This window comes from Hordeum vulgare, chromosome 7H, assembly GCF_904849725.1.
Source record: "Hordeum vulgare subsp. vulgare chromosome 7H, MorexV3_pseudomolecules_assembly, whole genome shotgun sequence".
Taxonomy (NCBI): domain Eukaryota; kingdom Viridiplantae; phylum Streptophyta; class Magnoliopsida; order Poales; family Poaceae; genus Hordeum; species Hordeum vulgare.
This window is the reverse complement of record NC_058524.1, coordinates 479,918,411-479,943,605: the sequence shown is the minus strand read 5'-3', so window position 1 is coordinate 479,943,605 and position 25,195 is coordinate 479,918,411. Positions and strand designations below refer to the sequence as shown.

Here is a 25,195-nt window from a genome sequence, read left to right as displayed (position 1 = left end):
GCTGAGGATCCAGGAACTGTCTATGCAAGTCAAAGCAAGAATACTTCCGACCCTCCTGCAACCAATGAAACTGAAGAGCTGCCTTGCATTGGGGGCACGGGAACCTTCCATGCACACACCATCCAGAGAATAGCGCATACGCTGGCAAGTCATGCATAGAGTACATGTACCACACATGCATTTTGAAGTTTTCTTTTCTAGCGGCACCGTATGTCTTGACCCCATTATCCCAAGCTTCTTCCAATTCATCCTTAAGCGGTTGCAGGTACACATTCATATTCTTCCCCGGATAATTGGGCCCTGGAATTATCAATGTCAGAAATATGTTCTTTCTTTGCATAATCTGCCCGGGGGGGAGATTGAGTGGAATGACAAATACAGGCCAACAACTGTATTGGGTTGCCGTCATGCCGAAGGAATTAAAACCATCCGTGGCGGCGCAGACTCGAGGATTCCTTGGATCTGTCGCTTTATCCTGATGCAGTCCATCAAAATGTTTCCACGCTTCCCCATCCGATGTGTGTACCATCATCTTATTCCCATCCGCATCTAGTTCGGTTCTTTTGCCCAATTTGTGCCATGTCATTTGTCTGGCTGTCTCTTCGACCATGAAAAGACGTTGAAGTCTTGGTACGATTGGCATATACCGAAGAACACTAACTGCGATTTTGGTATGCCTCTTCTCACCCATACCGTTGTCTACCACAAGATACCTGCAAGACTCGCAATTGGGACAATAGTCCAAGTGTGCGTACTCCTTCCTAAATAAGACACATCCTTTCTCACATGCATTTATCTTCTCATAGCGCATCTTAAGTATGCGAAGTATTTTGTCCGACTGGTACAGGTTTGCAGGCATGACATGGCCTTTGGGTAGGAAGCATCCAAATAGTGTCATCATCGCATCGTAGCATTCTCTTCCCAAGTTGAACTGAGCCTTCAGAGCCATTAGTTGTGCAATTGCATCCAGCTGACGGAGCTCAGTGTGCTCATGGAGAGGATGTTTTGAAGACTCCAACATTTCATAAAAGGCCTTTGCAGATTCCTCCATCTCATCTTCCGAATCCCGAGCATCATCAAAGTCTTGCACCATGTCTTCGATCCCGGTACCATGCTCGTCCGTGCGACGACGGACCACCTCAGCTCTTGTGCGTTGTATAGACTCACCATGAAATGTCCACACCGTATAATTAGGCTTAAAACCCCTCCTCTGCAGGTGTTTAATCATTACAGCCTCTGTCGTCTTTTTATAGTTGTCGCATCCAGGACAGGCGCAATAGTTTCTTTCCTGGGCATTTGCAAATGCGGCTTTCACAAATTCCTTTGTTTTTACAAACCATTCTTTTGTCATCTCTTTCTGACTAGGGTGACCGGTATACATCCACGCACGATCACTCATCTTGCGTAGCTACTAAAGACAGAAGAAATATGTTTATATATAATTTAGCATTTATATTCATCGGTTAATCAGGTTCGCCGTTTTTATTACGTCCAGGCAACCTACACGCTAATAGGTAAAGATAGGTCCTAATCCCACCCGAGTATGTGTAGATTGGGTTCGTTTTCCCATGCTCTGCTCCGGATCCAACGCAAAATTTCGGCAGCACCTCCCCGCTGTTCTCCTGATACACGTCTCCGCAATAAACAGAGAGGATGTGCATCCGGAGAACAACAGGGAGGCACTAACGAAATTCCGCATCAGATCCAGAGCACAGCATACGGGAAAATGAACCCAATCTACACATACTCGAGCAGTCCATGGATAATGTTGGACAATTCGAAAGGATGGCGGTTATAAATATGCAAAGACATGCATATTTATAGATGTCGCCCTTTCGAACGGGAGACGCATACTGGTCACGCATACTCATGATTGAAGAAACCTATATGTAGTTAGCAAGTTTCATCGGCACGAAGACCGGGACAGAGCAAATTAAGGGGGTAGGAGGAGAAGTCATGTGTGCTCACCAACAAACGTAGGGGCGGAGCTCGTCCAACGCACGTGGAGGTCGTCGAACAACTGCACATTGAAATTCACCCGATCAACACAAATATGATGTTTTTATAAGATAATCAAAAAATATGTGACCTAACTCTTATTTTCTTATTTTCTTTTTTCCTCCTATTCTTCTTCTTATTATTATTATTCTTATTTTCTTTTTTCTTTTTTCCTCTTATTCTTCTTCTCCTTCTTCTTATTTTCTTCTCTTCTTCTTCTTCTTCTTCTTCTTCTTCTTATTCTTATGCTTATTCTTATTTTCTTTTTTCTTTTTTCCACTTATTCTTCTTCTCCTTCTTCTTCTTTTCTTCTTCTCTTCTTCTTCTTCTTCTTCTTCTTCTTCTTCTTATTCTTCTTCTTCTTATTCTTATTTTATTTTTTCTTGTTTCCTCTTATTCTTCTTCTCCTTCTTGTTTTCTTCTTCTCTTCTTCTTCTTATTCTTATTTTATTTTTTCCTCTTATTCTTCTCTTCCTCTCCTATTTTTCTTCTTCTTCTTTCTTCTCCTTCCCTTCCTTTTCCTTCTTCTTCTTATTTTTTTCTTCTCCTTTCTCCTCCTTCTTCTTCTCCTTTCTCCTTCTTCTTCTTCTCCTTTCTCCTTCTTCTTCTTCTCCTTTCTCCTTCTTCGTCTTCTCCTTTTCTCCTTTACTAAACAAGAAACTAACCTAACTAAACCTAAACTAAAACTGAACCTAAACTAAACTAAAACTAAGCCAAAACCTCACTAAAACATATAACTAATTAAACAAAAATTATTCAAAAGAAGAAAAAAAAACTAACCGAAAGGGGGAGGAGGGCTGCAGGGGGAGGAGGGCCGCAGGGGGAGGAGAGGTCGCAGGGGGAGGAGGGCAGCAGGGGGAGGAGGGGCACGGTGAGGGGCGCGAGGACGGCGGTGGCGGTGGGGTGGGGCGCTGGGGTGGGGGTTGCGTCGGTGATGGGGCAGGGAGGCCGGAGGAGGGCGCGGCGGCGATGGTGGTGTCGAGGGTGAGAGAGAGGGGTGTCGGGGTGGAGGAGGGGGCACAGGGCGGCCGAGGAGGAGGAGGGGGCGCAGGGCGGCGGTGGAGGAGGGTGCAGGGCGGCCGGGGTGGAGGAGGGGGCGCAGGGCGGCGGTGGAGGAGGGTGCAGGGCGGCCGGGGAGGAGGAGGGCGCAGGGCGGCCGGGGAGGAGGAGGGCGCAGGGCGGCCGGGGAGGAGGAGGGCGCAGGGCGGCGCAGGGAGGCCGGAGGAGGGCGCGGCGGCGATGGTGGTGTCGGGGGTGAGAGAGAGGGGCTGCAGGGTGGCCGTTAGGGGGAGAGAGAGGCGCGTGGGGGTGGGGCTAACGGCCGTTAGGGGGCACCCTCTTTGCCGTCCGCCTCCCGACGGCACAGAGGAGAAAAGCGGACGGCAAAGAAAGAGGCCGTTAGGGGGGAGAGAGGGGTTGCGGGGTGGGCCGCCCACCCTCTTTGCCGTCTGCCTGCATGCTCTTTGTCGTGAGCTGGCAGACGGCAAAGAGTTGGCTGATGGCAAATAGTACCTTTGGCATCAGCCTGCTCTTTGTCGTCTGGTTTCTGGTAGCTGATGGCAAAGAGGGTCTTTGCCATCAGCCAGCAGGCGGCAAAGAAGCAGCAGATGGCAAATAACTGTTTTCCAGCAGTGTATACTTGTGTGTCATCAGCTACCATTATGCATGCGGTTGCACCGGGCACGGCGCCATGATATAGTTACCCGCTGCAAAAACTGCCATGCGGACGTGCTGAGAATCCAGGCAGCCCGACTCCCATTTACTGTCGTGTCCATTTACCTTCATATCTCGCGCCACATGACACAATAAGCACACCCACGATAACACATACAAAGAGTATATCAAAGCGATTCCAATGGTGCTCCCCGTGGCTCCAATGGCGCTCCTAGTGGCCGCCGACGACAACGGGGGTAGTTCACCATGCATCGTGTAGTGGACTCCCACTTGAGGGGGAAGGATCTCTCGGTGGTGCACACGAACGAGCTGGTCTCGATGGAGAGCTCCATCCAAACTATGGAGCAGTTGCTTGCTCACGACAAGTACCAAGTGGTCGGCTTCGACCTCGAGTTCACCAACGGTCGTGTCGGGCAAGATCAAAAAGTTGTTGTCGCCCAGTTGTGTGTTCGACATGACGTCCTCATCTACCACTACCACCTGGCCACAAGGCCTTGCGAGCGTTTCGCCAGGTTTATCAACAGCCCCGACTACAGTTTCGCTACAATGAACACCACCAATAAGGTTAGCAATAAGGTTGGTTATAAGGACATCTCCAACGCCGATCCTCAAATCATTCACAATCGTCCGATTTACGAAGTTTAAACGTGTTTTGCCATCCAACAAAGACCTGTATCGGTCCGCTGCCCTGTCCGGACGTGCCTTTTCCCGCAAACCGGAGACAACCGCTCGGGGGTGGGGGGGATTTGCGGTCGTTTAGACCGCTACCACTTTCGATCCTGATTGTCCTAGCCCACCGAAAACCCTTCACCCATGGCGTTGAAGCGGCGTGTTGGCCGTGAGAGCGCCGCGCGCGATGCGTCCTCGGTGTCCGCGTCTATTCCATCCTGCAATGAAGTTTACTGTATGGAACTGATATCTATCATGCCCATTCAAAGCCCGTCCGTAGGACGCCATTAGCTTCGTCGACTGACGCCGCACATTGATGCATCGAGACGCTTGGCCTCACCATAATTCTCTATTTAAAGACGGACACACCACCACGCACCACATCTGCTACACATCCTTCATGCTTGCGCCGCAACCACCATGACCGCAAGCTCTAGCAATTTGCGGTAGAGCTTGTCACATGACAAGAAGCGTGAGATGACCGCTCTTGTCGCCTCCTAGCGTATCAAGCACGGCATGCCAGCTAGCTCGCCCCCCCCCCATCTCCGACGATGACCCCATGATGAAGACGGGCTTCGACGACGACACCACACATGACCCTATGCATGTGCATGCCGGCTTGACAATGGAGCAGGCGCACCTTGACGTCGCCGTGGCGGAGGAGGAGGATCATGCACCTGCTCCTATGTCGGTGTTTCGACAAAAGCATGAGGAGCAGCGGTACAACATCTTCCTCCTCGAACAGCACAGGGTGATGGAGGGTCAAACTACGAAAAGCGCTCAAGCGAGAAAGCCATGGCCGCCATAGTCACGGTGAACCAGAACTTCATTGCAGAGCAGTGGGCGATCTACGAGGACGTGCGTGCTGAACACGTCGCTCGTAACGAAGTGGTATCATAGTCGGACGCTCGTGGCGCATGGGAGGTGGCAGGGTCTGGTGTTCCATGTGGGTTGATCCGTCTCATATGTCCTATTTTTCGTCATCGAAGACCGCACCTTCACTTCACATGTCTTGAACCTCATCTGCACTCATGGAGACGACACATGAAAGACGTGGTCGCCGATATGGAATACAAAAGAAGTGGCAGCCGGGCACTGTCGTATAATAGATTTAGGCCCCGCCACATGGAAGACCATTAGCCCCGGTTCGGGGCCGAACCGGGACTAACCCGGTTGTTTAGTCCCGGTTTTTGAACCGGAACTAATGGCTCAACCGAACCGGGGCTATAGACCCTTTTTCTACTAGTGAATGTAATCCGGTTTATATGAAAATCAGCCGGTTTACATGAATTTCGTCCACACATGTTTATACTAGTGTTTGAAATGTATGCGAACAATATTGGATGGCCGGCTCCCGTATCAGTGTATGCGGATCGACCCATGTCTACATACGGATACTGGAACAAGTTTACGGATCAACGTTGAAGATGCCCTAAAACTGGTATATTTCAAGAATGCAGAAACTTATTGTCCAAAACATTGAAGATGCCCTAAAACTGGTATATTTCAAGAATGTAGAAACTTATTGTCCAAAACAGAAACTTCAAGCTGATGGAGCCAGTGGCGGAGCTGTATAGCATCAGATTACGTCCAGGGCTAATCTAACGTAAGCGATGCACTGTACTAATTTTGTATATTTTATAAGAAGAAACTACAAAGACTATTGTTACTAGGCCTAGAGATATAACCCCAACTGCATGCCCTAGGCCAGTACCTGCCCATTGGATGGAGCGATCTGAAAACAAGATACGTACGTGAAGTAGAAAACAAAAGGCGTGCATAAGCAAAGCCCTCGTTGGTGCGGGCGAAAAGAACCATGCGGCCGAGCCATGCGTGCGCCGATCGACGTCCCCTGCACTGCAGCAGCACTAGTGCTGCTGGATCGCCTCGCCTGGGAATATGTCTTTCTTGTGATAGCTACGTACGCGCCTCTGCCTTGTTCTTTTCTCTCTTTCCAAGGCTTGCTAGCTAGCTAGCTAGCTGCCCGCCGGACGCATGCAGCTGTTGCGAGGATGGAAAGCTACCTACAAGTGGGCTGTGTGCAATGCAATGCAATGCAACGCATGCATGCCCTAGTGTTAATTGTTGGCTTGCAAGCGACGGCACGCAGATGCGCATCATACTGCTGTCGCCGGGCTAGCTTAGCGCTAGCCATCGCTGTGTTATACCTAGATGGATGGATCAATTGGTTGGCTTAATGAGCTCACTCGTGTGTGTGTGAGGGAGGGAGAGTTGAGTGCGCACGCGGTTGTTGGCTCCAGGCTCACGGGACCGTATGAGCCACATATGTTCGTGCTCGTTAGTTGGCTGTTGGGTGGAGCTGTGATCGATCAGTGTCTGCTGGCTGAATTCAAGTCAGGTCCCGGGCCTCCTCCTGTTGTAGCTTAGGTTCAACACGTTTCGCCCAACCAGCTTGGATACGTAGTACGTGTGTATACCAGTGACTGACTAGTCTCCTGTTCTTTTAGATCATCATAAGTGGTGCGTGCACAAGTGGTGGGGTATGAGGAGACGACAAGTCAACTAGAACATTAAAGCGCAAAAAAAACACGGAATGCATCAAAATTGGATCTAGGACCGGAAAACTGAACCAAAATGGAAACACGGCCGGGGCCCCCCTTTTCTCTCCAAGTTGGGTTGGATTGCACGATCAACTGCGCAATTTTATGGGATCTTGTGCCACATGTGTTCTTCGCTATGAAGTTCAATTGTCATACTCATACTTGTACTGGTTTGGTTTATACTGGGTGTGAAAATGAAGGTTCAAAATAGATAGAAGCCATGGGGACAAGACAACAAGAAAATAAATATGTTGGGTGAGCATGCATGTAAGCCCAAGGGCCAAACTAGCTAGAATCCAATGGTTTGGACCAGGGATTGTCTCCCGGGCTCTGGCCATACTTTGGAGGTTAAGATATTTTGATATTTTTTGTAATATAAAGTGGCTATAGGATTTGAAAATGCGACGTGAAGAGGCTAAACAATTAAACAATCTAATTAACACAATGTTCCTTTCGAATCCACCCTGCACAACTAGTAAAGGACATGTACATGAGCACTCACAAAATAGATAAACAAGAAATAAGCAGCAAATATGGTACAACGGAATTCACGGGAAACCGACGCCTAAATTACAAAGATGGGTTCAACGTCGTGAGACCAAGTCTTATTTTTTGGATGGTGTGATCAAGACTGTTAGCACAATTGCAACCGACAAGCTAACAGCTAGTCGTCTTCCACTCACCAACAACCACCAACAGAAAAAGAGGCAACACCCATCATGTCTCATTTCGCACGTGCAATTTCCATGGAAGGTTTCCGCATGCCCAAAGCCCCTATCAGCTCGTGGGAGAAAAAATACTGCTAGTAGTGCATCATAATCCATCCGGACCCCACTGCCATGTGGGCCCGGCAACAGGATATATGAGAATTTCCTTTCAAGGCACGAAGGAAGACCGCAGAGGTTCAGTTCAGGGGAAGGGCATGGGTCGAAAAGCCGTAGCCAGGAGCATATGGTACTAAGGATTATTATTAGTACCTTTAAAATGGATAGTGTGTATGGTCCTAGGCCCGAATCCATAAGGACGTGGATACGGACGGAGTGGAGATTGGGTCATTATTATAGCCACAGATCTTGGCGTGTGCGCGATGAGATCTTGTCGTGACCAGGATGCGGCATGGCATCAAGCATCCTCCTACTTTCTTGGTGCAACGAAATCTCATCACGTCTGTGCATCACCGGTACGTCGTCGTCGTAGCGATCCATGCACGCCTGATGAGATACTCCCATCTACTCCCTCCGTTCCTAAATACAAGTCTTTTAAGCCATTTTACTAAGGATCTACATACGAAGCAAAACGATTGAGTCTATACTCTAAAGTAACATACGCGGTGTGCACGTAGTTTTTTTTTTTTTTGCGGGGAGCGGTATGCACGTAGTATATCTAACTTTGTTCCCCTAAATGATTCCGTCCAATCATATCAAATTACGTTTCAAAAGTGATTAACAATCGAAATGGTAGAGCCTGACACCGGCATATTGTTGTTCAGGATTCATGCATACCCAGTACAGTACCGTTATAGACTCATGCATACCCAGTACAGTACCGTTATAGACTGGTACGCCTGAATCCTGACAACAATATGCTGGTCTCTATGTTTTGCCGAAATTAATGAAAGGGTAGCCAGAGTTCAATGACCGTTTCTCCATGTTTGGACGAGTTGGTGGCAAGATAACCAGGGTTAAACGATCAGCAGCCAAATTTGTCGAGATATGAATGCTTCTCATGTTCTATCTATGACTTTGATCAGACCAACAGCATTCAGTCAAATACCATCAGATGTTTACAAGCGAGCATCAGATGTTTACGGCTAACCTGGCTGTAAGAGATTGAGCGATATTTTGCGTTCTGGTGCCTAATAACAGAGCATTTATGCAGTAAAGATGGTACTACTCTGATGGCTGATTATCAGTAACTGACGTCATATTCATCTCGCAACTGTCTTCAGGCGTCCACGAGTTCCTGACTGGTAGACAGCATGATAAAAAAGAGTAAGAATTGAGCTGTCATACAAACTTACACTAAGAGTGTTAAAACAATGTCATGGACAAAACCTAGGCCTACCTACCTTGATGAGGACTAACCACGTCTTAGGCATTCTTCTTGCCATCCGAACGCGACAGCGGGATGCCTCCTGACTGCAGCTGTTCATGGAGATGCTTGTTGTCCTCCAGCAGGCTGTCGTATTTGCGCGCTAGACCTTCAGATTGTGTCTGGGCAGCTACTGCTTTGGCCTCTGCATCCTTGGCCTCCTGCGCCTTTTCTTTCAGTTGCAGCTTCAGCTTCTTAATCTCCTCATTCAGCGAAGCCATGTCGTTGTGGTGTGGCTTGCTCTCGTCGGACTTCCCAGATCTTGCTTCTTCCAATGTCTTGTTCTGCTTCGACACGGCTTCCAAGTTCTTCTTCAGCCCTCGCATTTCTCTGATGTAGCTGTGTAGCCGGTCAATGACAAGAGCGAGGAATAAAATGTATCCTGAAACAAGCAGAAGAGGGTTGGTTAGGGAGTACTGTGTGACCCGGATCAAAATGTATATTCGACTCAGCTTAAAACCAGACACAGACTCAACACTCAAGGTAATATACCACATTATAAAATGTTGTTTTATGATGAAATTACCAATGGCTTCACAAAGCACTAATCTGCTAAAGACCTCAAGTGGAAGTGCATTCTGAGAAAATCACTGAATTTGGACACTACGGGTGTGTTTGGTTCTCTAGCTAAACATGCCCAGCCACGCAATAGGATTCTATCTCATCCGAGGCATAGCTGATATGAGCAAGGCTACTTGTTTGGTTTATTTGTCTAGCCTCTGCTAAACCACGATCACAACAGCAGTTACTTGCTTAATAGACTTGTGTTCAATTCTTGCCGATGGAGGCGAGCCAAATCGGCTCTCCTGTCCGGGCATGGATTTTCTAGCCCATGCACGCTAGTTTGTTAGGCAAAGCTAGCTTTTTTCTACTTCATCAAACAGATATCCTAGCTGGGCAAGGTTAGAATTAGTCTTGCTTGAGATCCAAATGCATCCTACATGAACGTACAAAAATGTTACTGTGTACTTAATACAAGAATGTCATATGCATCCCAAAACATGCAGCTGTGGCACATCAAACCAAGATGAATCACAAAAAGCGAAATTAAGAGAAATTCCTATTTTGAGGGTATTTTTTCTGAAGAAACAAATCCACTAGCTCACTTGGTTATGGACAGAATATAAAAGTCACTATTTTCACTGCAAGAAACCTCAAAATATTGAAAAGAATAGAAGGAAAATAGTATAACAAACATAAGATCAACCACAAAAGAGCTGAGCCATAACAAGGTTGGCAAAGCCACAGGCCACAAAAGATAATATCACAAATATAGGCCCAGCCCAGCCCAAGTATAACAGAGATATGCAATGTTTGGCCCAAACATACCGAATCCTGGGGAGCCCAGCACACGACCTGGCCCAGTTCAGACCCCTCATATGTCTAATCTTGGCCTGCCCCCCAGACAGGACTACACTCTAACTATTAATAAAAGAATACAAAAGAGGACAACTGGGCAAAATAGCCCAGGATCGCAGTGGCAGATTCCTGCTGATCAGGATTAAACTCCTGTCAGCATCAGAATTATGGTATCTCAACTAGTCGCTTCTACTGTATGTTGAAGGTTATAATATGATAAAAGAGTAAATCCTCCCCATGTTTTTATCTTGAACACCGTAATTAAAAAAATTATAATGCTTTTAGGACTTCTTAAATTACGCAAGTTTGTCAGTTTCAGGTCTAAATAGCAAAAAAATTGAGTTGCAAAAACTGAGAGAGAAACTAACAATAAATGCTTGAATAAGAATGATCAAGATCCCACTACGCCAATGAACTGTCCCAGAGAAAACAGAAATATAAGATATGATACAAGTATAAGAGGAAAGTCATCCTATAAAACTTCAACTTAATGAACTTGAGATCGATGCCTCCTAGATATAACTTCAGTTGTTGGATGTTGCATGATTTCATCCACTCACTTCTGAATCTTTAGGAACCATAAGACCAATTAGGATGTTCAACATAGCCCACTAACTCTAGGGAGTAGGGACCCCGTCATCACCAAATAATGAAATGGGTGTACCAGAACAACTTTCAAGAGCAAATCGAAAGCTATGTCATTCATCAGCTCTGGCCAAAGTTCAGGTCACTTGGAATAACAAGAATAGTTGATGAAAATGAATCAAATCATGTGAATTTTTCCGAAGGATATAATAAATGTAAACGGTAAAGCACCCAAAAAAATAGCATAAATGTCAATATATCAGGTATAGTAGATATGCATAAATTCCGTAATTCGTTTTTGCATTTGCTATCAGGGTAATCACAAAAGATTTCAGGCCAAATTGAACCCTACGCAAAAAAAACAGAGGTTGTATGAGCACATTGTTAACTATGCCCATAAAATAGTATGCATATAGCACAAACAGCCTGAGCAGCGTAAGCTTTGTTCCATGCATGGTCTTAATTCCTAAATTGCATCATCAATGGCATATTAAACAAGGGTATGATAAGAAATACTACCAAAGCTGATAAGTTTACCTCACTTTCTTGAATATTTAGGCCATACAAAGTTCCCAGTACATCTTAAAAAATCAGCGCAAAATAGTTTGAGAAGTGGAAGGAAAATATTTTTGCAAATAACATTGGTTTCAACAACACCGAGTGAACTCATGAATACTATGTCTAGGACCTAAATTATAGCAGAGAAGCAAGACACTTAACTTGAAAAGTGATCCCATCTGGGTAAACTAAAAGACACCCTACATTCCTAATTCCAATCATGCAATAAACAATTTTACTGCAGACACTATATCTATAACTCAATCAAACAGTAATCTAAAAATTATATTACAGGTACAGAGCATTAAGTAAGATACGATGGGGAAATCTTTTACGCTATAACATTAAACTACAGATACTGAGCATAAAGTAAGGTACTACAATTAGGAAATCTTTTACTCCATATATCATTAAATTGTAGATTACTCCAAAATTTTAGACAAATGCAGCTAATAAATTACGCCATCTAAACGCTCTTATATTTCTTCACCGAGGGAGAATGTATTAATCTCTCCATACCATGATTGAACAACCCATCCGTCAGACTAAAATCAACGGAATGCAGTGATGGGCTAGAGCAAAATCAAGCCACACGCTCTCATCTAAATTCAATGCATATGCTCTATCTATTGAGGACTATTTCGCTGCATATACTCTATCTAAAACTAAAATGAAGAAGAATTAGCAAATTATGTCACAGATATGGAGCATTAAGGAAGATACATTGGGGAAGTCTGTGACTCTATATCATTAGTATACAATGGGGAAATCTTTTACTCCATATATCATAAAATTGTAGATTAGTCGAGGATGTTGGCCAAATGCAGCTAATAAATTACTGATTAATCTCTCCATAGCATGATTGAACAACTCATCTATCAGGCTAAAATCAACGGAACAACATCGTGACGCGCCAGAGCGAAATCAAGCCACACGCTCCCATCTAAATTCATGAAACCGAGGACATGTGGACGATCTACCGAATCGAAGCGAGGAAAAAACAGACAGGAGGGGACCAGGCAGACGTACCCATGAGGGAGGCCTCGAGGAGGTGGCGGGCGAGGAGGACCTGGTCGGTGGGGCTGAGCGCGCCGGGGGCGTCGAGCTCGCCGGCGCCGGCGTGGCCGTGGATCTTGGCCATGCTGTGGAGGCTGGAGGCGAGGACGACGAGGACGGTGGCGGCGACGGTGCGCACCATGACGGGGGCCCGGCCGCGCTTGAGGCGGTCGAGCGCGAGCATGGCCAGCTTCCGCAGCGGCGTCTTGAAGAGCAGGACGGCCGCCAGGCCCGCCTCCGCGGCCAGCACGGTGAAGAGGAGCTGGATCATCGCGTGCGTGCGGGCGGGCGGGCGGTTCGGCGTTCAGGGGGGCGGGGTGGTGGGATGCGGGGGCGCTTTTTGTATCGCGACGAGGGTGCGATGCCTTTCCTTGCCCTGCCTTGCCTCGCCTCGGGGGTGGGTTTTGGAATTTGGAACACCGGAGGCGCAAAGGTTCGCGACAAAAGAAAATAAAGGGGAGAGGAGAGGAAAGGAAAGAAGGTCCTTTGGACTTTTAGAGTGGTCACGGACGCCGTGTTGGAAGGGTTTTGGCACCTACGCGGCTTGCTTGGACCGTTTGCTCCATCTTTTGCCATTACTAGTGCGTGACATTATCTTGCCCATGGTCTATCTATGTGTGCTACTCCCTCCGTTCCTAAATACTCCCTCCGTTCCTAAATATAAGTCTTTCTAGAGGTTCAACTAATGGACTACATACGGATGTATATAGACATACTTTAAAGTATAGATTCATTCATTTTGCTCCGTTTGTAGACACCTAGTGAAATATCTTAAAAGACTTATATTTAGGTACGGAGGGAGTATAAGTTTTTTAAGAGATTTCATTTGGTGTCTACGTATGAAGCAAAATGAATGAATCTACACTCTAAAGTATGTCTATATACATTCGTATGTAGTTCACTAGTGGAACCTCTAAAAAGACTTATATTTAGAAACGGAGGGAGTACTGTATTACATTTTTGTATCTCACAAAAACAGAAATTGTAGCGAGATTTCATTTCGCACCTACAAGGATTTTTTTTTACATGTAAAGATGACTTTATTCATTGTCTCTTGTCGATCCTGAAGAATTTTGTCCTTGTTTCTTCTTCTCATCCACGTCTCGGTTTTACTCCTTCAATTTCCATGGAGCTATTGGTTTGCTTGGTTCATTCGATAAATTTTTACAACAGTGAAACACATTATTTTCTTATCGAATTAAGACGGTTGTCCGCCGTCATAAAAGAAGACAGGTTGCAACCGAACGGAAAAGTGTCATCCTAGCCATTGCATTGGCATGTACACAACCAAAAGTCAAAAAAGTTTGCCAAGCCAAACAAACACTAGATTCTTGGAAAACACAAATATATAGAGTGGCGGATTTAGGCCATAGGCAGCCCAGGCGGCGGCCTGGGGCGTGAGGCCCATATGCTTTATTAACTGTAACAAATACTATAGCAACATGCTACAGTCGTCAATAAAGGCTGCTTGCATATAACATTTGAAAGAAGTTAACAACATGAAGTCAAGTGACGTTGAAGCCTCCTTGGGTTCGGCAACGCTAATGCTTGATTACCATTTGTCGCATGGCAAAAGGCTCCTTCGATACCTTTTATAGGGTTTCGGGATTGACAAGTAGAGTAGCCAACTTGTGTCCGTCCAGACGTTGTCACATTGACCAAAACATCAGTTGTAGACTGGTTTTAGTGTGACACTGTTGTTATAGATTGGTACATCTTATATCCGTATATGACATGTATAGATTTGATTACATCGCCAAGCTAGATCCCTTTTGAAAATGCATCTAGGCCCTTGATGTTATTTTGGTATTGATGAAACACACACATATATATATATATATATATGGAATAATACTTTCGCTAAGTGAATACTTATGTTTTAGTCCCTTGTGCAAAAGGTGTGGAGGATCATCAATCCTTCGAAATGAAAAGAATCAAGACCAAGGAAGTAAGAATCACGATTCTATTGTGTTATAGAGTATCTACGTGCGAACTTGACAAATCCGCCCCCATGTAAGTTTGAGCAAGCGTCCGGAAGCATCCACAGACAACGTCGGACGACCCTTCATTTGGCATGTCGCACAGCTGGACACCTCAAATATGGATCCTCAAATACATGCAGTACATGCACGTCGAACATATGACACAAAATCACCACAATTCAACAGTTCAAAACAAATACGAAAAAGCAAAAGAAATCATAATTCAACAATCCACACATGCCAAAATGAAATCATATTTTAAGCATGATGGATCACTCGCCAGTGCCCCGGCCTGTCCGTGACCGAACAAGCGACGACGAGTCACGAACGCCCCTGGAGCCCTTTGCGTTGTCAGGAAATTCTCCAGATTGTGCCCCCATCCAGCTGTCTCCTCTGTCCCAACCGGGTCGGAGGCGGCAACCCTTGTCGGCGGTTGGATGGACGGGGTTCGAGGGCCAGGCGCGGCGAGGGCACAGTTTCTCGTCAAGGTCCACAGCCGATGTGTGCAACGTTGCTTCCCTCTGTGGCTGGTCCCCAAGGGCGACGTTCTCCGGCTTGTAGGACGAAGCCAAGGACGGGACACCCATGGACAACGCTGGCACGACCTCTGTGGCGGCGGTGGGGCATGGGTGATACATATCCAACGTAACTACTCTTCCAAACACTTTTGCTCTTGTTTTGGACTTTAATTTGCATGATTTGAATGAAATTAATCCAAACTACCGTTGTTTTCAGCAAAATTGTCGTGGTGGTGTTTTTGTGCAGAAATAAAAGTTCTCGTAATTGGACAAAAAAATTGGCGAGTTTTTATGAAATATATAAATAATACTGGAGCGAAGATCCATCGAAGGGGGGCACCAGTTGCTCACAAGGCAATAGGGCGCGCCATGTTACCTTGTGGGTCCAATGAGGGTGCGCTGACCCTAATTCCAAGCCTATAATTTCCTATTTTCTGAGAAAAATAGGAGAGAAGTTATCATCGTGTTTTACGAGATGGAGCCGCCACCACCTTCTGTTCTTCCTCGGGAGGGCTGGCCTACAGTCGGTTTGGGGCTACAGAGAGGGGGATTCGTTGTTGTCGTCGTCATCAACCCTTTTCCATCAGCGATTCCATGATGCTCACCACCGGGAGTGAGTAATTCCTCTATAGGCTTGTTGGTGTTGGGTAACGTAGCATAAATTCAAAATTTTCCTACGCATATTCAGATCTTCCTATGGAGAGACCAGCAACGAGAGAGGGGTAAGAGCATCTTCATACCTTTGAAGATCGCTAAGCGGAAGCGTTGCTAGAACGCGGTTCATGGAGTCGTACTCGCAGCGATTCCGATCTAGTGCCGAACTACGGCACCTCCGCGTTCAACACACGTGCAGCCCGGTGACGTCTCCCGCACCTTGATCCAGCAAGGAGGAGGGAGAGGTTGGGGAAGAACTCCAGCAGCACGACGGCGTGGTGTCGATGGAGAGACGAGGTCTCCCGGCAGGGCTTCGCCAAGCACCGGCAGAGAGGAGGAGAAAGAAGAGCAGGGCTGCGCCGAGGGAGAGGGAAAAGTCTGATCTCCAATGGCCAAAAGTGCCCACTATATATAGGGGGAGGGGAGAGGGGGTGCCACCCCTAGGGTTCCCACCCTAGGGGGTGCGGCAGCCCCCCCAGATGGGAGGTGCGGCGGCCAGAGGGGGGAGGAGGGGTGGCGCACCAACTGGTGGGCCTTAGGCCCACCTAGCTTAGGGTTTGCCCCCCCCCCTTTTCTCTCCCCTGCGCATTGGGCTGAGTGGGGAGGCGCACCAGACCAACTAGGGGCTGGTTCCCACCCCCACTTGGCCCACCTTACCTCCCGGGGTCGTTGCCCCCCTTCAGTGGTCCCCTGGGGCCACCTCCGGTGGTCCCAGTGATCCCGGTACGTTACCGATGATGCCCGAAACACTTCCGGTATCCGAAACCATCCGTCCTATATATCAATCTTTACCTCCGGACCATTCCAGAGCTCCTCGTGACGTCCGGGATCTCATCTGGGACTCCGAACAACTTTCAGTAACCTCATATAATAATTCCCTATAACCCTAGCGTCATCGAACCTTAAGTGTGTAGACCCTACGGGTTTGGGAGACAGGCAGACATGACCGAGACACCTCTCTGGCCAATAACCATCAGCGGGGTCTGGATACCCATGGTGGCTCCCACTTGCTCCACAATGATCTCATCGGATGAACCACGATGTCAAGGATTCAATCAATCCCGTATACGATTCCCTTTGTCTGTCGGTATAGAACTTGCCCGAGATTCGATCGTCGGTATACCTATACCTTGTTCAATCTCGTTACCTGTAAGTCTCTTTACTCGTTCCATAGCACGTCATCGTGTGACTAACTCCTTAGTCACATTGAGCTCATGATGATGTTCTACCGAGTGGGCCCAGAGATACCTCTCCGTCACACGGAGTGACAAATCCCGATCTCGATTCGTACCAACCCAACAAACACTTTCGGAGGTACCTGTAGTGCACCTTTATAGTCACCCAGTTACGTTGTGACGTTTGATACACCCAAAGCACTCCTACGGTATCCGGGAGTTGCACAATCTCACAGTCGAAGGAAAAGATACTTGACATTAGAAAAGCATTAGCATACGAACAATACGATCTAGTGCTAGGCTTAGGATTGGGTCTTGTCCATCACATCATTCTCCCAATGATGTGATCCCGTTATCAATGACATCTAATGCCCATGATCAGGAAACCATGATCATCTATTGACTAACGAGCTAGCCAACTAGAGGCTTACTAGGGACACATTGTGATCTATTTATTCACACATGTATTACTGTTTCCTGTTAATACAATTATAGCATGAACAATAGACGATTATCATGAACAAGGAAATATGATAATAACCATTTTATTATTGCCTCTAGGGCATATTTCCAACAGTCTCCCACTTGCACTAGAGTCAATAATCTAGTTACATTGTGATGTATCGAACACCCATAGCATTATGGTGTTGATCATGTTTTGCTCGTGGAAGAGGTTTAGTCAACGGGTCTGCAATATTCAAATCCGTGTGTACTTTACAAATATCTATTACTCCACTCTGGACGTGGTCTTGGATGGAGTTGTAGCGGCGTTTGATGTGCTTCGTCTTCCGGTGAAACCTGGGCTCCTTGGCTATGGCAATGGCCCCAGTGTTATCACAGAAGAGTGTCATTGGACCCGACGCGCTTGGAACCACTCCAAGGTCGGTGATGAGCTCCTTCATCCAAATTCCTTCATGAGCTGCTTCTGAAGTAGCTATGTACTCCGCTTCACATGTAGATGCTGCCACGACTTCTTGCTTGCTGCTGCACGAGCTCACTGCCCCACCATTCAACACATATACGTATCCGTTTTGTGACTTAGAGTCATTCGGATCTATGTCGAAGCTAGCGTCGACGTAACCCTTTACGACGAGATCTTCGTCACCTCCATAAACGAGAAACATTTCCTTAGTCCTTTTCAGGTACTTAAGGATATTCTTGACCGTTGTCCAGTGTTCCATACCTGGATCACTTTGGTACCTCCCTACCAAACTTATGGCAAGGTTTATATCAGGTCTGGTACACAGCGTGGCATACATTAGAGAGCCCACGGCTGAAGCGTAGGGGACATAACTCATCTTCTCTCTATCTGTTCCCGTGGTCGGTGACTGAGTCTTACTCAATCTCATACCTTGCAAAACTGGCAAGAACCCTTTCTTTGAGTTTTCCATATTGAACTTCTTCAATATCTTGTCAAGGTATGTACTTTGCGAAAGACCTATGAGGCGTCTTGATCTATCTCTATAGATCTTGATGCCTAATATGTATGCAGCTTCTCCAAGGTCCTTCATTGAAAAACTCGTGTTCAAATAGGCCTTTATGCTCTCCAACATCTCTATATTATTCCCCATCAATAATATGTCATCCACATACAGTATGAGGAAAGCTACAGAGCTCCCACTCACTTTCTTGTATAGACAGGCTTCTCCGTAAACCTGTATGAACCCAAACGCTTTAACCACCTCATTAAAGCGAATGTTCCAACTCCGAGATGCTTGCACCAGCCCATAGATGGAGCGCTGGAGCTTGCACACTTTGTTAGCACCCTTAGGGTCGACAAAACCTTCTGGTTGCATCATATACAACTCTTCCTTAAGGTTCCCATTAAGGAACGCTGTTTTGACGTCCATTTGCCAAATTTCATAATCATAAAAGGCGACAATCTCTAACATGATTCGGACTGATTTCAGCTTCGCTACGGGAGAGAAAGTCTCTTCGTAGTCAACTCCTTGAATTTGTCGAAAACCCTTTGCGACAAGTCGAGCTTTGTAAACGGTTACATTACCGTTTGCATCAGTCTTCTTCTTGAAGATCCATTTATTTTCTATGGCTCGCCGGTCATCGGGCAAGTCCACCAAAGTCCATACTTTGTTCTCATACATGGATCCTATCTCGGATTTCATAGCCTCAAGCCATTTGTTGGAATCCGGGCCCGCCATCGCTTCTTCATAGTTCGAAGGTTCACCGTTGTCTAACAACATGATTTTCATCACAGGGTTGCCGTACCACTCTGGTGCGGAGCTTGCCCTTGTGGACCTTCGTGGTTCAGTAGTAACTTGATCCGAAGCTTCATGATCATCATCATTAACTTCCTCTTCAGTCGGTGTAGGCGCCACAGGAACAACTTCCCGCGCTGTGCTAGTATCCTGTTCGAGAGGGGGTGTAATTACCTCATCAAGTTCTACCTTCCTCCCACTTACTTCTTTCGAGAGAAACTCTTTCTCTAGAAAGGATCCGTTCTTGGCAACAAAGGTTTTACCTTCGGATCTAAGATAGAAGGTATACCCAATAGTTTCCTTAGGGTATCCTATGAATACGCATTTCTCCGCTTTGGGTTCGAGCTTTTCTGGTTGAAGTTTCTTCACATGAGCATCGCAGCCCCAAACTTTAAGAAACGACAACTTAGGTTTCTTGCCAAACCATAGTTCATACGGTGTCGTATCAACGGATTTAGATGGTGCCCTATTTAAAGTGAATGCTGCAGTTTCTAATGCGTATCCCCAAAATGATAGCGGTAAGTCGGTAAGAGACATCATAGATTGTACCATATCTAATAAAGTGCGATTACGACGTTCAGACACTCCGTTGCGTTGCGGTGTGCCAGGCGGCGTCAGTTGTGAAACGATTCCACACTTCCTTAGGTGTGTGCCAAACTCGTGACTCAAATATTTCTCCTCCACGATCAGATCGTAGACATTTAATTTTTCTGTCACGTTGATTCTCAACCTCACTCTGAAATTCCTTGAACTTTTCAAACGTCTCAGATTTGTGCTTCATCAAGTAGATATACCCATACCTACTCAAATCATCGGTGAGAGTGAGAACATAACGATAACCACCGCGAGCTTCAACGTTCATTGGACCACACACATCAGTATGTATTATTTCTAATAAGTCGGATGCTCTCTCCATTATTCCTGAGAATGGAGTCTTAGTCATCTTGCTCATGAGGCACGGTTCGCATGTGTCAAATGATTCAAAGTCAAGAGACTCTAATAGTCCATCAGTATGGAGCTTCTTCATGCGCTTAACGCCGATATGACCAAGGCGACAGTGCCACAAGTATGTGGGACTATCATTATCAACTTTACATCATTTGGTACTCACACTATGAATATGTGTAACATCACGATCGAGATTCATCAAGAATAAACCAGTCACCAGCGGAGCATGACCATAAAACATATCACTCATATAAATAGAACAACCATTATTCTCTGACTTAAATGAGTAGCCGTCTCGCATTAAGCAAGACCCTGATACAATGTTCATGCTTAAAGCTGGTACTAAATAACAATTATTAAGGTTTAAAACTAATCCCGATGGTAGATGTAGAGGTAGCGTGCCGACGGCGATCACATCGACCTTTGAACCATTCCCGACGCGCATCGTCACCTCATCCTTGGCCAGTCTCCGCTTATTCCGCAGTTCCTGCTTTGAGTTGCAAATGTGAGCAACAACACCGGTATCAAATACCCAGGAGCTACTACGAGCGCTGGTAAGGTACACATCAATAACATGTATATCACATATACCTTTAACGTTGCTGGCCTTCTTGTCCACTAAGTATTTGGGGCAGTTCCGCTTCCAGTGACCCTTTCCCTTGCAATAGAAGCACTCAGTCTCAGGCTTGGGTCCGTTCTTTTTCTTCTTCCCGGCATATGGATTACCGGGCGCGGCAACAGTTTTGCCGTCTTTCTTGAAGTTCTTCTTACCCTTGCCTTTCTTGAAACTAGTGGTCTTGTTGACCATCAACACTTGATGCTCTTTCTTGATTTCTACTTCTGCAGACTTGAGCATCGAGTACAACTCGGGAATGGTCTTCTCCATCCCTTGCATGTTGTAGTTAAGCAAAAAGCCTTTGTAGCTTGGTGGGAGAGACTGGAGGATTCTGTCAATTATAGCATCATCCGGAAGTTCGACTCCAAGTGAATTCAGACGACCGTGTAACCCAGACATTTTGAGTATGTGCTCACTGACAGAATTGTTCTCCTCCATCTTACAGCTAAAGAACTTGTCGGAGACTTCATATCTCTCGACACGGGCATGAGCTTGAAAAACTAGCTTCAGCTCCTGGAACATCTCATATGCCCCGTGTTGCTCAAAACGCCTTTGGAGCCCCGTTTCTAAACTGTATAACATGCCACACCTAACGAGAGAGTAGTCATCACTCCGCGTTTGCCAGACGTTCAGAATGTCCTGGGCTCCTGCGGGAGTGGGAGGGTCACCTAGCGGCGCATCAAGGACATAAGCCTTTTTAGCTGCTTCAAGGATGAGCTTCAAGTTGCGAACCCAGTCCGCATAGTTGCTACCATCATCTTTCAGCTTGTTTTTCTCTAGGAATGCGTTGAAATTGAGGTTGACGTTGGCCATCTACAATATTTATAAAGACAACTTTTAGACTAAGTTCATGACAATTAAGTTCATTTAATCAAATTAAGTATGAACTCCCACTTAAATCGACATCCCTCTAGTCATCTAAGTGATACATGATCCATGTTGACTAACCCGTGTCCGATCATCACGTGAGACGGACTAGTCACCATGGTGAGCAACTCCATGCTGATCATATTCAACCATACGACTCATGTTCGACCTTTCGGTCTCTTGTATTTGAGGTCATGTCTGTACATGCTAAGCTCGTCGAGTCAACCTAGGTGTTTCGTGTGTGTAAATCTGGCTTACACCCGTTGTATGCGAACGTTAGAATCTATCACACCCGATCATCACGTGGTGCTTCGAGACAACGAACCTTCGCAACGGTGCACACTTAGGGGAATACGTTCTCGAAATTTCAAGAGGGATCATCTTATTATGCTACCGTCGTTCTAAGCAATAAGATGTAAAACATGATAAACATCACAATGCAATCATATAGTGACATGATACGGCCATTATCATCTTTGCTCTTTCGATCTCCATCTTCAGGCATCGCATGATCATCATCGTCACCGGTGTGACACCATGATCTCCATCATCATGATCTCCATCATCGTGTCTCCATGAAGTCGTCACGCCAACTACTACTATCACTACTACTATAGCTAACCGTTAGCAATGAAGTAAAAGTAGTAAGCACATGGCGTTGCATCTCATACAATAAATTAAGACAACTCCTATGGCTCCTGCCGGTTGTCATACTCATCGACATGCAAGTCGTGAAACCTATTACAATAACATGATCATCTCATACATCATACATGCAACATCACAACTTTGGCCATATCACATCACATGTCAAACCCTGCAAAAACAAGTTAGACGTCCTCTAATTGTTGTTGCAAGTTTTACGTGGTTGATTTGGGTTTCTAGCAAGAACACCTACTTACCTACGTGACAGCCACAACGATGATATGCCAAAGCTATTTACCCTTCATAAGGACCCTTTTCATCAAATCCAATCCGACTAGAGTAGGAGAGACAGACACCCGCTAGCCACCTTTATGCACGGTGTGCATGTCTGTCGGTGGAACCAGTCTCACGTAAGCGTACGTGTAAAGTCGGTCCGGGCCGCTTCATCCCACAATACCGCCGGAAAAGAATAAGACTAGTAGCGGCAAGCAAATTGACAAATCATCGCCCACAACTTTTGTGTTCTACTCGTGCATAGAATCTACGCATAGAAAACCTGGCTCGGATGCCACTCTTGGGTAACGTAGCATAAATTCAAAATTTTCCTACGCATATTCAGATCTTCCTATGGAGAGACCAGCAACGAGAGAGGGGTAAGAGCATCTTCATACCTTTGAAGATCGCTAAGCGGAAGCATTGCTAGAACGCGGTTGATGGAGTCGTACTCGCAGCGATTCCGATCTAGTGCCGAACTACGGCACCTCCGCGTTCAACACACGTGCAGCCCAGTGACGTCTCCCGCACCTTGATCCAGCAAGGAGGAGGGAGAGGTTGGGGAAGAACTCCAGCAGCACGACGGCGTGGTGTCGATGGAGAGACGAGGTCTCCCGGTAGGGCTTCGCCAAGCACCGGCAAAGAGGAGGAGAAAGAAGAGCAGGGCTGCGCCGAGGGAGAGGGAAAAGTCTGATCTCCAATGGCCAAAAGTGCCCACTATATATAGGGGGAGGGGAGAGGGGGTGCCACCCCTAGGGTTCCCACCCTAGGGGGTGCGGCAGCCCCCCCAGATGGGAGGTGCGGCGGCCAGAGGGGGGAGGAGGGGTGGCGCACCAACTCGTGGGCCTTAGGCCCACCTCGCTTAGGGTTTGCCCCCCTTTTCTCTCCCCTGCGCATTGGGCTGAGTGGGGAGGCGCACCAGCCAACATAGGGGCTGGTTCCCACCCCCACTTGGCCCACCTTACCTTCCGGGGTCGTTGCCCCCCTTCGGTGGTCCCCCGGGGCCACCTCCGGTGGTCCCGGTGGTCCCGGTACGTTACCGGTGATGCCCGAAACACTTCCGGTATCCGAAACCATCCGTCCTATATATCAATCTTTACCTCCGGACCATTCCAGAGCTCCACTTGACGTCCGGGATCTCATCCAGGACTCCGAACAACTTTCGGTAACCTCGTATAATAATTCCCTATAACCCTAGCGTCATCGAACCTTAAGTGTGTAGACCCTACGGGTTCGGGAGACAGGTAGACATGACCGAGACACCTCTCTGGCCAATAACCATCAGCGGGGTCTGGATACCCATGGTGGCTCCCACTTGCTCCACGATGATCTCATCGGATGAACCACGATGTCAAGGATTCAATCAATCCCGTATACGATTCCCTTTGTCTGTCGATATAGAACTTGCCCGAGATTCGATCGTCGGTATACCTATACCTTGTTCAATCTCGTTACCGGTAAGTCTCTTTACTCGTTCCGTAGCACGTCATCGTGTGACTAACTCCTTAGTCACATTGAGCTCATTATGATGTTCTACCGAGTGGGCCCAGAGATACCTCTCCGTCACACGGAGTGACAAATCCCGATCTCGATTCGTACCAACCCAACAGACACTTTCGGAGGTACCCGTAGTGCACCTTTATAGTCACCCAGTTACGTTGTGACGTTTGATACACCCAAAGCACTCCTACGGTATCCGGGAGTTGCACAATCTCACGGTCGAAGGAAAAGATACTTGACATTAGAAAAGCATTAGCATACGAACAATATGATCTAGTGCTAGGCTTAGGATTGGGTCTTGTCCATCACATCATTCTCCCAATGATGTGATCCCGTTATCAATGACATCTAATGCCCATGATCAGGAAACCATGATCATCTATTGACTAACGAGCTAGCCAACTAGAGGCTTGCTAGGGACACATTGTGATCTATTTATTCACACATGTATTACTGTTTCCTGTTAATACAATTATAGCATGAACAATAGACGATTATCATGAACAAGGAAATATGATAATAACCATTTTACTATTGCCTCTAGGGCATATTTCCAACAGTTGGATGGTGATGGGATTGGATGAGATTGTGACAGCCCGATGCCGACGTTCCAGAATATTCCCCCTTCTTTCCGTTTTCGTCGTGTGTCTATTTTCTTTTGTCGCATCTTCATCGCATCATGCGCATCATCTGCATTGCATCGACATCTCCGTTGCCGCCAGTTTTCAAACGTTGCATCCGTTGTTAGTTGCCGGTTGTCATCGTTGTTCATTCCGAGCCTGACCGCACACGCACGCGCGCGCGACACCGTCGAAACCCTGTTTTAAAAGTGTGCGTAAAATTTCTCTGATCGGGGTGAAACTTGGCATGCGGTCGTAATTTGATTTAGTTAGGCCGCCTGTCGAATTTCGTCGCGATCGGAGTTCGTGTGGTACCGGAACGGTCGACCGTAGCGGCACCGTATTTGGTCTACCGTCGGACGTCTCTCGGTGTTTTAAAAATCTTTGCCGCGCCGCCCGTTCTCCCTCTCGTCTCCGGATATCCCCTCTACACGGCCGCGTACCCGTTCCCGCGATCGGAATTAACCGAATCCGACCCCACGGCTGGATCCGGAGCGCAATTCCGGTTAACCGAGCCCCCCTTTTTCTCTATAAATACCCCCCCCCTCACAATCTTAGACAGCAAAACCTAATCCCCCTCGGGATCCGCGCCCCTCAAACCCTAATCTTCCCGCAGCCTCCTCCCACCTC

At 46.8% G+C, this 25,195-nt stretch overlaps 1 protein-coding gene across 1 annotated transcript; it reads right to left on the bottom strand.

Moving 5' to 3' along the window:
* Positions 1-8,603: 8,603 nt before the first annotated feature.
* On the bottom strand, positions 8,604-12,968 carry LOC123411759 (B-cell receptor-associated protein 31-like). Its single transcript, XM_045104725.1, has 3 exons — positions 12,525-12,968; positions 8,971-9,375; positions 8,604-8,868 (listed from the first exon to the last, which is right to left on the bottom strand). The coding sequence occupies exons 1-2, from the start codon at positions 12,820-12,822 to the stop codon at positions 8,993-8,995; spliced, it is 681 nt and encodes a 226-aa protein (XP_044960660.1). The 5' UTR covers positions 12,823-12,968; the 3' UTR covers positions 8,604-8,868; positions 8,971-8,992.
* Positions 12,969-25,195: the final 12,227 nt, after the last annotated feature.